Source organism: Micromys minutus, assembly GCF_963924665.1.
Source record: "Micromys minutus genome assembly, chromosome: 24".
Lineage (NCBI taxonomy): Eukaryota > Metazoa > Chordata > Mammalia > Rodentia > Muridae > Micromys > Micromys minutus.
This window is the reverse complement of record NC_137959.1, coordinates 18203508-18216488: the sequence shown is the minus strand read 5'-3', so window position 1 is coordinate 18216488 and position 12981 is coordinate 18203508. Positions and strand designations below refer to the sequence as shown.

Below are 12981 nucleotides of genomic sequence, written 5' to 3'. Positions count from 1 at the left end.
CTTTTTTATATTCTTTCAGGGTTGTGTAAAGCCCCGGTGTATAAGTGTGTGTCTAGCTGGACACCCTACATTCCTAAATCTCAAACTCACTGTTGCTACAGAACTTTAGCCCTCACACTTTCCCCGCTCTTCAGTATCACCCTTAGACTTCTGTTGGTGTCGACTCAGTAATGAGTTGTTTCTCTGGGCCCTCACTGTAAATAGCATTGTAGCAAGCCAGGTACGGTAGTGCATGGAATCCGGGAGGCAAAGGCAAGAGGACCAGGAGTTCAAGGACAGCCTGGGCTACATGAGACCCTGTCTTAAAAAGCAGGGGGTGGGGAGTGCAGACTAACACTATAGCAAACAGTTCTCTGTGTTGATTGGTTGGCTGCAGCACTCAGTTCCATGTGTTTGAACTGACGAGACAGCTGCCCAGATTCACCATGTACGCGCTGACGAGCCCAGACTCAGCCAGCGAGCCTGTCAGCTACGTGAACTTCATCGTTGCAGAGCGGGCACAGAGGGTGAGCCGTGCGCTCTTTACTTTCAGTTTATTGTTTGCACCTTAGAATCCTTTACTTGTTCGTGTAGACGAAATACCAATGGAGTTTGCTTAGAAACTTTTAAGCTTCGATTAATTTATTGTTAGTGCATGCACGCGTGGGCTGTGTGTGTGTGTGTGTGTGTGTGTGTGTGTGTGTGTGTGTGGAGTGTGAAGGTCAAAGGATAATGTTTAGCAGTTGGTTCTCTACTCTTCCGAGCCATCGGGCTGACATGTTTACTGACTCAGCCAACCTGCTGGCTCTGGCTAGTAACTTACCGTGAAACATTACTGGTTTTAGGCCTGGTGGCATAGGCCTGTCTGCAATTTCAGAACCTCAGAGGCAAGAGGTTCATGAGTTTGAGAATAGCATGGGCTATATCAGAAATTTTAAGACAGCCTGGGCTACATAAGTGAGATATCTCAAAAAAAAAAAAAAAAAAAAAAAAAAAAAAAAAACAAAATAAAACAGAACTCAAAATTTGCTGAAAGTTTTCTTCTTTGAACTTTTTTTTTTCTTCTTCTTTGAACTTTGACACACACACACACACACACACATACACACACACACACACTTTCCTAAGTAATTCTTAGTTACAGCTGAATTCTTACTATTCTTAATTCTTTTTTTTTTTTTTTTTTTTTTTTTTTTTTGCTATATTAGTGCAGTTGTCTTGCCTTAGTGTTTCAAGAGACAGGAAACATGTTTAGGGTAGCATTATCCATCTGTATTCCCAGCTCCTTGCAAGACAAAGGCAGAAAGATCACTCGGACCCAGGAATTCCTGGCCACCCTCTACTGCATAGGGAAAAGTCTCAAGGGGGAAAGATGGGAGATGGGGGCATTTTTTTTTTTTTTTAAGCTCAAGTGCTACCTTAACTAAATTTATAATGATTTTTGAGGAACTCCCATCTAATGGGAGGATACAGAGCCTAGGAGATTCCATGACTTAACATCTATGGCAGTGGACTATACCTTTGGTTAAGCTCCAGAACTCTTCTTTTCTTATTAATACACTACTTGCTTGACTTCTCTGTTGAGCTTGAGCCCTACTTTCCCTACACTTCCTGGGAGGTTCAGGAAGAGGAACCTGCAGGGCAAATGAGACTTGGAAAAGGACTGTGGGAGCTGGGGGTAGAGACAGCTGCTTCACATTTCAAAGAGGATGAGAAAGGCCACCATTAGGCAAGAGAGCCCCATGGTCTCTGAGAGGACAGAGCCAAGGGTCAAAGAGTTGCTGCTTCAGAGCGTGTGTGTAGTGTAGCCAGTGGTGAGGCTCCCCACATAGTCCCAGCCCCAGAGCCAGGCATCCCGGCTCCACTAGCCCAGCTCCAGTGAACTGGGCTGCTATGCTGATGTCCTTGAAATGGTACTTTCTGGATGCTGCAGCTAGGGACAGAGAGGTGGCACTGTTGAGTTGGGGCTTTCATCAGCCAGTTTTTCTGGCTGTTGATTCAACAAAGCTGTAGATAGTGTTGGCTCCTGACCAAGGAGCAGAGAGAACAGAACTTGGAGCAGGCCTACATTTTCAGGGTGAGGAACGGCAGAGAACTGCTTCCAGGGCAGAGAAAACAGGGTGGGATGCTGGCTTCGGAATTCTTGAGGTTTTAACTATATACATTCTCAGATCACTAGTCAGGCCCTTCTAGATAGCCTCATGGACGATTCTTTCTTGGAAGCAGGATTACAAACCACTGGAAAGTATTGACATCAAAACTGCAGGTAACCTGCATCTGAGTATGCACATGGCTACTTAATAAAAATAAAAAATAAAAAAGCACAATAGTAGGCCCGCCCTCTGCAGATAGTCTTGTCTATCTACAGAAAAGATGTTATTCTGCCCTTTGTGCATTGCATGTAAGCTTATGTCCAAGTAGGAAGGACTCGTGTCTGCTGTGGGCTGGCTGTAATTATGAGTGATGCTGAAGACCAGGAATGAGGGTAAGGGGGTGTGGCTCACATGTTCTTGGCCTGTGTGTGTAGGGGGCTGGTGGGGTATAAAGTCTTTTTTAAAAATCAAGTTGTAAAACTAGAGAAAGGAATTCTTCCCACAATGACTGCTCTTTAAAAACTGAAGCACACTTCATTCTATTTTTAAGATGGTCACATGGCTCAACCAGAACTTTCTGTTGCCAGAAGACAGTAACATTCAGAATGCTCCATTTCAAGTCTGTTTCACGTCTTTACGCAATGGCGGCCAGCTCTACATAAAAATGAAACCAAGTGGAGAGGTGACGTATGACACTGGGCATAGAGTTCTGTCGACCATGCTGTTTGACCAGTCACGTGCCAAGTGCAACTCACACTGTCAACACAGTGTCGCTGTAGACACTGGGCTTCACTCTGGAACAGCAGTGTCGTGCTTTGTTCTTGTCTTTCATTCCTTCCTTCTATAATGTGGGGAGAGCTGGTGTCTTAGTGTCATTCCCTGTTACCATGACAAAGTACCCTGCAGAAACCGTGTAGAGGAGACAGGATGTATGTTTGTCAGAGTTCCAGCCTTAGAGCATGATGGTGAAGAAGTCACGGTGGCAGAAGCTGCCCATGTTTCCATCCACAGTCAAGGAGCAAAGCGGAAGAGGCAAGGGATGTGCCGCTTGCTCTTCTGTTTCCTTCCCTTCAGGCCCCAGCCCACAAGATGGTGCTGCCCATCAGGGTGCCGTCTTCCAACCTCAGTTTACCCAATAAGAAAATCCCCTTACAGGCATGCCTACGGGCCCACCAGTCCAGACCATTCTATTTCCTTTACGGTTGATTCTGGATTGTGTCGAGTTGACAATAGAAAATAGCCGCGAGGAGCGTGCTGTGGTGGCACGCAGGAGGCAGAGGCAGGCAGATCTCTGAGTTCAAGCCTGGGCTATGTACCTTGTCTCAAAACCAAACCAGACCAAAATAAATAAGTAAAAGGGGAAATAGTAACAATAAAAAGCCGTGCTGGTTGTGAGTCTGGAGAGTGATCGGCTGTAGCCATGGTAACTGTGCTGTTTATTTTGAATGAGTAAGTTTATTAAGTATATAGCAAGCAAAAATAAATGTCAGTGGCAGGAGAGAGTGCAGCAGGCATTAGAGAATAGAACATCGTCAAACAGCAGAGACTTAAGCATCCTGCAGAGATGGCTGACTGAGGGCAAACCAAGGTAGCATCATCAAAATGGGGTATGCAACATCCAGGAGATTGGGGAAACTGAGGCAGACAGTTGGAGTTTCTAGCTCATTGTGGAACTTCCAGCTTCCCATTTCCACTGCAGGCATTTTTATATCATAAGATAGAAAAACATCAGAAATCACTTAAGTTCTCAAGGACACTGGTTTTTGCTCTTGGCTGTTTGCTGTTTTACTTTTCTCCTGATTACAAAATCACATACAACAGCATGACCTATATTCCCAGCTACTTGGGAGATTAGGTTTGAATGACACTTGGCACAAAATCATTTTAATTGTTTGGCTAATCTTTCATTTAGTTTATAAGGTTACAGGAGTGACCTTTAGCCACCTTCAAGCAAACATGACTGTGGTTTACAGTCTCCTAAAAGCAGTGACTTTATCGCTGTACATGTTCTCAAGAAATGTGCGGAGCATGGAGAGTTAGAAGCTGACTCTCCTCCATCTGTGAGGATGCTAACCTGCCATTTTCCCCGGATAGGTCACTGTGAACACTGATGATATTGATCTTGCTGGTGATATCATCCAGTCGATGACATCCTTTTTTGCTATTGAAGACCTTCAGGTAGAAGCAGATTTCCCCGTCTACTTTGAGGAATTACGAAAAGTGCTAGTGAAGGTAAGCCACAGCAGCCTCAGCGCTGGAAATGTGTCTCTTATAAAGTAAGCAAAGACATGCATGCATATGTGCCGTATGATAACTGTTCTAAAGAATCTTGTAAAAACTTCGATGAGCATTGGTGTGTGCGTTCCTTAGAAGATTTGTGTAAAAGTGAAGCCGCCTCTTCATCCCTTGTTTTCCTGGTTCCAGAGGGTGCTCTTTGACGTGTACACAACACTTTGACTTTCTGTTTATCTAATCTGCTGCATCCACATTGGTCTTGAGTTCGTTGCTTTCCAAAAATTCAAACTCAAAATTAAAAAAGAAAAATAAAGATTGTGATTGGCTGTCATATGGAACACCACTCTGGGAGCTGGGGCTGTAGCTGAGTGGTGCCCAAGGTTCAATACTCAGTGTTACGCTGCCCCCTCCTGAGAAGACACCAGAGACACCAAAACCTCGCCAGTATCACTGTGAATCACTAAAACCTTAATGTGTATGCTGCTCAGACTCTTGTTGCTGACATAGGAAGGTCTAACCTGGGGTATCATCACTGAAGGTAGTGCAGACCATTTGTTAAAAGGAGATGAACGTTGAGGTACATAAGATGGCATGACTGAGCAGGGAGGACGAGGGACTCTGTACATGGCAGGCAGTGACTTCTCAGACTCTTCCTGAGGAAATGTGTGAAGCCGTGTTAATCCGAGTGCTCTTGGTCTTCAGGTGGATGAGTATCATTCAGTGCATCAGAAGCTCAGCGCCGACATGGCTGAGAACTCTAACCTCATCCGAAGTTTGCTGGTCAGAGCGGAGGATGCTCGTCTGATGAGAGACATGTGAGTATTTAGCAGAGCTGGGATAAGTTGACTAGTCAAATGTGAGCGGTAAAGAGTAGGAACCCTCAGATGCTGCTAGTTGGAGGCCAAATTAATTCAGTTATCTTGGAAAATAAGTTGGTATTATTAATAAAACTGAAAACGTATTCTGTGATTATTAGAGAGATTTGTGCTCATTCTATATGTGTACATGACATTCATAAAGGCATTGGGTATAAAGATCCTGTGTCTGCTTCTCATTGCTATAGCAGAATGACTAAGACTGAATAATGTGTAGAGAAGAGTTGTCTGTTCAGTTTCTGGAAGTTCCCGCTCCAAATAATGCTGCACCAGGTCTCTGAGGGCCTTCCTAATGGCATTGCCCAGTGGTGGGCAGCATCAGGGCAGGAGCACAGGCAAGAGCAAGAAATTGTGTAGCCACAATGGAAGCCGGGCAGACTCGCTTTTTCTTCTACAGTAGGCTTCTTGAGAAAACTAACTAGGATCCAACAAGATCTATCTTAATCCCTTCCAAAGGCAACACCATTGATGACCTAATGACCTTGTGCTATACCATTTAAAAGGTCCTACTTAATATTAACACACCAAGGACCTTTGGAGGGCACACTTAAACCATATCAAAACCATAGCAAATCCCCAAGTGGAAACCCAGAGTAGCATCAACAATATGATGGATGTGTTACGAGATCCGTCATAGGGCAGTGAGTCACAGATGAGGTTTGTCAGTAGGCGATGAGTGGCCACAACATGGACACCGAGAAAGTGAGAAAGCCTATAAACACGTCACAGACTGAACACCCGTGTACAAACTGTTTTCATTTATTTAGTTTGAAAAGCTCCAGAACTGTGTGGTTTGTGAAGTGTACATTGATTGGTTGAAGGGGTCCCTGCAGGTACCCAGGCAGAGAAGTGAACTGTAAGAAGACAAGAGTGAAAATCCAGTGCAGATTGACTTCATGAACCTGGACCAGACCTCGGGGAGTCTAATCTGGGCAGTTCATTGTCAGTGTGTTTTAAACACAGGACAGTTTAGGAACAGGTTTCCAGTCAGTCCAATTCCAGGTGCACAATCAAGGTTAAGGTGTGACCACATAGAAACTCCTTACAATGTACATGTGACCATGAGGGTGAATTTTATAGCTGAAAGGTCTAAAATCTAGTGTGGTCTCTGATGATAGATATCATAGAGGTCAGCAGGTCACAATAGACGTGTGACATCTCCCTTAAGGATGGGTAATGGTCTAGGGAGGGGAGAGTCTGGGATAATCATTCTGGGGGATTGGATAGCAAAAGGAGGGGGAGGTCTGACTCCACAGACAGCAGAAAGGTCATCAGGTCATTAACAAAATCCACTCTCAGCTTTCTGGACGAAATGCAGGCATTTGATTTTTGTCTCTTCTGTTGAAGATACTCCCCTGCCTGATTAACATTCTTGGTTCTTTTAGTGTTTCTCTGTGAGTTCAAGGACCTCGGTTCCTCCAACAATTAACTCCCTGCTTTCTCCTCTCCCCAGCCCCTGGCAGACACCAGTCTACTTGTTGTCTATGGGTTTTGATAGTTTTATAGTAAGATTCCTCATAGAAATGGCATCATGTTGTTTTTGTCTTTTTTGGGACTGGTTTCTTTCACTTAGCGTAGATCTTCAAAAAGTTCAACCAGGTTGTTGCATATTACAAAATGGCCTTCTGTCTGCCTGCTAAGCTGTGTTTCTCCTTTCATGTGCCAATGGGCTTCTTTGTGTGTGTGTGTGTGTGTGTGTGTGTGTGTGTTATCTTTGTGAACAGTGCTGCGGTGCACATGTGCTAATCTTTTAAAGACCCTGATTTCAATTCTTGTGGTCAGTAAACCAGAGTAGGCTTCTGGATCACACAGCATTTCTGTTTTAGTATAGTTTTTGTGGGGCTAGTCTCACGCTCAGTCCTCCTGCCTCAGACCTCCTGTGTGGCTGCAGGCCACCCACTCTCCTTCTTAGCCACTTGTGCTGCTTTGCTCTTTGCAACTTAGGTGACTCAAATTCTGGGGGAAAAGTAACACTGGGTTGTTGCTATCATGATATATTTGTCATTTGTGTTAGAAATGACATGAAAATAGTGTCATGTTAGCCAAGAGTGCATGATGGATGGCTTTGAACGTGTTCCAGTCCCGTCTGCTTCTCAGCAGTGCTCTGAGGCTTCCTTTATCTGGGTGTCAGCCACTTCAAGGGTTTGTTTTTGTCCAGTCTTTAAAAACTGTTCTTGTGTCAGACTGTGGAGGCCACACCTTTGATCCCAGCATTCGGGAAGCAGAGGCAGACAGATCTCTGAGAGTTTCAGGACAGCTAAGGTTACAAAGAGAAACCCTGTCTCAAAAATAAACAAACAAAACCCCCCCAAAGATCAAAACAACACGAACTAATATAATTGTCTTCTTCAAGGTCTACTGCCTCCGTCTGCTAACTTAGGTCTAGTTCTGGAAGCTTCTGGCCTCCATACAATCTTATCTAGGCCTAGAGTGTTTTCAGCCCCTGAGACCTGCTGCTGAATAGGCTCACTTTTTCCAGCTTTTCTTTCTTGTTGGCTGGTTCAACTCATCTATTATGACTCAAACTCCTCTCCAAGACAACTTACTCAATCTGGCTTCTCTCAGCCTCTCATGTTTTGCTCTGCTTGGCCTCGAACTAACTCTAGCAACCTGTTCTGATATTTGGTTCCTTCTCATCCTCTGGTTTGTTTTGTCTTCATGTTTCTAGTTTGATATCTTTCTGCAACCTGTCTCTGTACAACTGTCCCCGTAAAACTGTATCCTTACTCTCTGCACTGCTTTCTTTTAAGTAACCTCTCATTCCTCTGTTCTCATAAGAACTGGACATATCTTACTCTGTCTCATCTTTCTCTGATTCATCACGTTGTCTGCCTCTCAATTAGACATCACTTTTAAACATGAGCACTTCCTTCTACAAACTAACTTTACCTTTATTGTTTGGGATTACAGGTGTGTTTGTATTCCAGCCAGAGGAATTAAAGGTGTGTGCTAAGGGCTGAACTGCACCACAGCTAGAATTTTTTTTTTTTTTTTTTTTTTTCCAGTGAGTAACAGTCTCAGGGGTCAAATGTCCTGCAACATCTTGCAGTCATTTTTGCCATGTTAAGTTTAAGCCTAGATGTTTTATATTCTTTGCATTATAAATTGCAGCTTTTACATTGCATTTTTTGTAATTATAGTTTTCTGTGTTAATGAACACTTGATTTTTTAAAATGCTACTTAAGAATTTTTAGATAAAGGGCTGGAGAGTAGCTCAACCATTAAAGGCTAGACCAAAAATACAAAAGAATTTTCAGGTGTGTGATAGTGCGCACACCTTTAATCTCAGGAGACAGAGGTAGGTAGTCTGTTTGAAGCCAGCCTGGTCTACAAAGCCAACTACTTCTGGGTCTCCATTTGTGCTTTTGTTTCTCTGTTGTTGACACCTTAGCACTTGATTTCACAGTGTGAGGCTCCTGGAGGAAGAACGTGTCTCCAAACCTCCATGTTCTTCTTAGACTCGTTTGAGCTTAACACAGTTGTTCATGTTTCTTGTTTATGTAAACATAGCTGGCATATGGCTTGTAAAATGCATAAACAATTTTCAGAACTTCCCTGACAGTGTCGCTACTGCTAAAATTAAGATGTGGAAAGTTGATTCCTTTCCTCATCTCCAGGGACCATTTCTAACCCTGTAGTTTACCGTTGCCCAGTACCATCATGCCACACATAAGCTTTTAAGTTGGGTCCTTTTTTGATTTCCATCTTGCCTTTGAGATTTATCCATGCTGCTCTGTGGCTCAGTTCCCCCTTCTTTATTGCTGAATAGTATGCCACACAGAGACAGGGGATGGTCAGTTTATCTCTTCACCAGCTGGAGGATGACTGTGTCCTAACTGTGGTGGTTATTATTTTTTTAATGGGTTTTGTAGATATGAACTTTTACTTCTCTTGGAATAGGACTACTGGGTTATACAGTAAGGACGTAGCAGCAACACAGGAGGGTTTTTTCTTTTCTTTAAACAAATGTGTGGAGAGACCTAATGCTGCACATGTATTAAGAAACTGCCAGGGCTGTAGAGAAACTACCATTGTGTATTCAGCACAGCATGAGCTTCAGTTCAGCCTTCTTAATTTTCATTGTTGTATTGGAATACTGTGTTGTATTAAATTTTTTTTTACATTCGTTTCATGTACTTTGTATGAGCACAGGCATGAGTGCATGTGTGTGTATGTAGAGGTCAGAGGACAACTTCCATCATGTGGATTCTGGGGATTCAACTCACATTATCCGACTTGTCAGCAAGCCCCTTTGTCCACTGAGCCATCTCACTGGCCCATACTTTACTAAAGTTTATAAAGATTAGAAACTTTAGTAAAGTATTAAAGTATACAGGCTTGGCTTCTACTACTCAGACAGACCCAGGGCTTTAGTTTTCTCTAGCCAGGTTTTTGTTTTGTTTTTAATTTTTAAAGACATAAAGCCTCACAGGGCGTGGTGGCGTTCACCTTTAATCCCAGCACTTGAGAGGTAGACCCCAGTGGCCCAACGATCAGGGTGTCCACTCCCACAGAGACACAGATAGACTGAGACACCGATGCAGTAGGCAAGAGGTTTAATTAATATGTCCAGTGTACTGGGGTCGTTATGTAAGCAGGGCAGAGACAACCCCGAGGTTTCTAAGTACACAATTTTTATACAGTTCTGAGGGCAGGTTTCAGCAACAGCATGGGGTGATGATGTCGCATTGGTGGGTTGCAGTGACCTTCGGATTCATTGGATGATGTTGTTTAGGCTGATGATGATGTATAGTTGGGTCTTTTCCATGAGATCTTGTGGCTGTCAGCCAGCAAATTCTTTGAGTTTTTGCCCTTGTTGTTTCTCAGAATTGGGTGATTAGAGCATGAGCTAATTATGACATGCGTCAGGACCCTATCTAGGACTTTCTAGAGAGCCAGGAGGCCGTCGGTCAGTATATTCTGTATACTCTGCGGTTTTCTGAGTTACTCTGGGCCATTGTTTTTGTCAGGCACAGGTGGGATCTCACCTGAGTCTGACTTCAGCCATTTCTGTGTCTTTAGGGCCCCACACAGCCGAGTCTGTTTTCTAGAAATATGTTACCAATAGGCCTTTTTATTTAATGAATTGCTAATTTGAAACTTGAAGGAAAGATAGCTACTGTCTTGCTGAATTTTCCCTACTTGCCAACCCACGGCTTAAATTTCTAAATCTAAACAAACCATGGACTGATTACTCAAAAAGCTCACTTGTTTTCTATTTACCTGAGAAAAAAAGAGGATATTTTGATGGAAACTTTTGGATGTTTTCAAGGCAAACCTTAGTAATTAGTGAGAACACAGCTAAAAGCATGTTTCCCCTTCTTCCTTCTGTTCTTTTGAGCCCAGGCTCTCACTAGTGGCCCAGGCTGGCTTTGAACTGTGTACCATCACGCTTGGCTGCTTTCTCTTTCAGTGTGAGTCAGAAGCCTGCTGAGTGTTGATGCTGGGTTTCTGTTGATTTACACAGGAAAACAATGAAGAGTCGTTATATGGAACTCTATGACCTTAATAAAGATTTGCTAAATGGATATAAGATTCGTTGTAACAACCACACAGAACTGTTAGGAAACCTGAAGGCAGTGAACCAAGCAATCCAAAGAGCAGGCCGTCTGCGCGGTAAGTCTTTCCCTGGTACCCGATTTGTCTGTGATATTCTGAAAACACGAGGGTCATGGCAGATTGTGGATGCATTATAAACCGCACATGGGAGCCTGAAGCAGCCTTCCTTCAACACTCTTGGCTTCTACTGCTCAGACCCAGGGCTTTAGTTTTCTCTAGACAGATTTTTGTTTTGTTTTTATTTTAATTTTTAAAGACATAAAGCCTCATAGGGCATGGTGGCATACACCTTTAATCCCAGCATTCAAGGGGTAGAAACAGGCAGATCTTCTGTTAGTCTAGGCTAGCCTGGCCTACAGCATGAGTTCCAGAACAGCTAAGGTTATATAAAGAAACCTTGTCTCAACCAACCAACCAACCAACCAACCAACCAACCAACCAACCAACCAATACATAGATGCACATACCCCCACCCCCCCAAAAAAGGGCCTAAATTCCTACTCTGAGATCTTGCTATATCTTTTAAAGCAGCAGTTGGTGGGCTGTGACCCCTTTAGAGGTCACATATCAGATAATTACAATTCATAACAGTCGCAAAATTGGTAGCAAAGAAATAATTTTATGGTTGTGGGTAACCAACAACCACTGTCCTAAAGGAAAACTTAGTGTTTGTAATCCAAAGGAAATGCATGACGTTGTTAGGGAGGGAAAAAAAGGAAGACTGGAAGTTACTGAGGCAGTGGAAATGCAGTGGAGAGCTGCTGATTCTGCTCCACTGTCTTTGTTAGGAGTGTGAGCTGAGTCATCTCTAAAACCTACTTTGATTCTGGCTTGGGATGACCTCCAAGTTTGTTTTGTAATTAATTCTGTCTTTTCTAAGAAGTAGCAAGTTAGCAAAATTTGTATATGTAACTTCTTTCTACCCCGTCTTCAAACTGTCCTTACTCCCACCTCTTCCTTTCCAGACAGAGTTTCTGTGTGTAGTCCAGGCTTTCCTGAAACTCACCCTGAAGTCCAGGCTGGCCTTGAACTCAGAGATCTGCCTGCTTCTGCCTCCCGAGTGCTGGGATTAAAGACCTGTGCCACCATACCTGGCTTTGCATCTGTAATTTCCCTTTTAATCATCTTTTGGGATGCACTGACTTCATGCTTTTTCTCACACAGTTGGAAAGCCCAAGAATCAGGTGATCAGTGCTTGTCGGGATGCGATTCGAAGCAACAACATCAACACACTCTTCAGAATCATGCGGGTGGGGACTGCTCCTTCATAGGAGACAGGAAAAGAGGAAGGAAGCTGCAAAAAGTTTATGTGTAGACATATGGAGGTTGGTTTGCTCCCAGTCAAATCTTGATGAATCCAGGCTGCTAAGGATGAAACCACACTAAGATAAAGACAAAGCACTTCATTTGAAAGTCTCTTTCATTTGACATCAGTAGTATGTTGCTGATTTGTATGAGAGTGAAACTTCCTTAAAATATATTACCATTTTAGAGTTTAACTTGTTTTTGTATGTAAAATTAGTGGATGAATTTATCTCCCCCTTTGCAATTGTAACTGAAATTTAAAATGGAATATTTACTTTTTCATTAAAAAATAAGACACTAGTCCCTCCTTGTTGATTATAAATTACTACCATAGCAGAAATGCACAAACACCTTTATTTTGTGGGGAAAACCAAAAATACAGACATCCATTTTTTTAATCACTCAAATGATTGTGTAAACACTTACATGAAGGAAAGGCAGTAAAGGCAGTCTATCAGCTGGGGTAGTAGTAGCTGGAATACAGCTCTGCAAATGCATCCCCCATGAGGGAACTCTTCATTCTTGTCTGCAGTGGCAGCCTTCAGTGGCTCCCCCGAGCCCCGCCTGACAAACCACCCTATACCCTCGTATGTACCCAACAGGAGAAAGGGAAGGCAGAGCAGAGTCATGCTTCCTAAGACAGTGCGGGGTGGCCATGTTGAAACACTCACAGCAACACATGGTTGTCACAGGATGATGGGATTTCAACTGACCTTTGTGTTTTTCCACACTGTTTTAATTTTCAACAATGAACATGCATTACTTATATAGTCTGAAGACATAATAAAGCTGTTATCTTTGGAGGGAATGCCACCTTTAGGAACAGGAGTTATAAGAATTGGAAGTTCACAGCTGGATATGGTGGCACTCTGTAATCGTAGCAGTCGGAGATCTGGGGCACACAGAGACACTTCTCAAAAACACCAATAAATAAG

General features: G+C 43.2%; 1 protein-coding gene across 1 annotated transcript in view; it reads left to right on the top strand.

The window, feature by feature from the left end:
* The window catches only part of BBS2 (Bardet-Biedl syndrome 2), a 31843-nt gene extending 19540 nt beyond the window's left edge, over positions 1-12303 (top strand). The window contains exons 12-17 of the mRNA XM_080937486.1: positions 377-506; positions 2623-2754; positions 4167-4304; positions 5010-5122; positions 10650-10798; positions 11906-12303. Of these exons, the coding sequence (XP_080793612.1) occupies positions 377-506; positions 2623-2754; positions 4167-4304; positions 5010-5122; positions 10650-10798; positions 11906-12012 (769 nt within the window). The 3' untranslated portion in view covers positions 12013-12303. The remainder of the gene's footprint in view (positions 1-376; positions 507-2622; positions 2755-4166; positions 4305-5009; positions 5123-10649; positions 10799-11905) is intronic.
* The last annotated feature ends 678 nt before the right edge of the window (positions 12304-12981 follow it).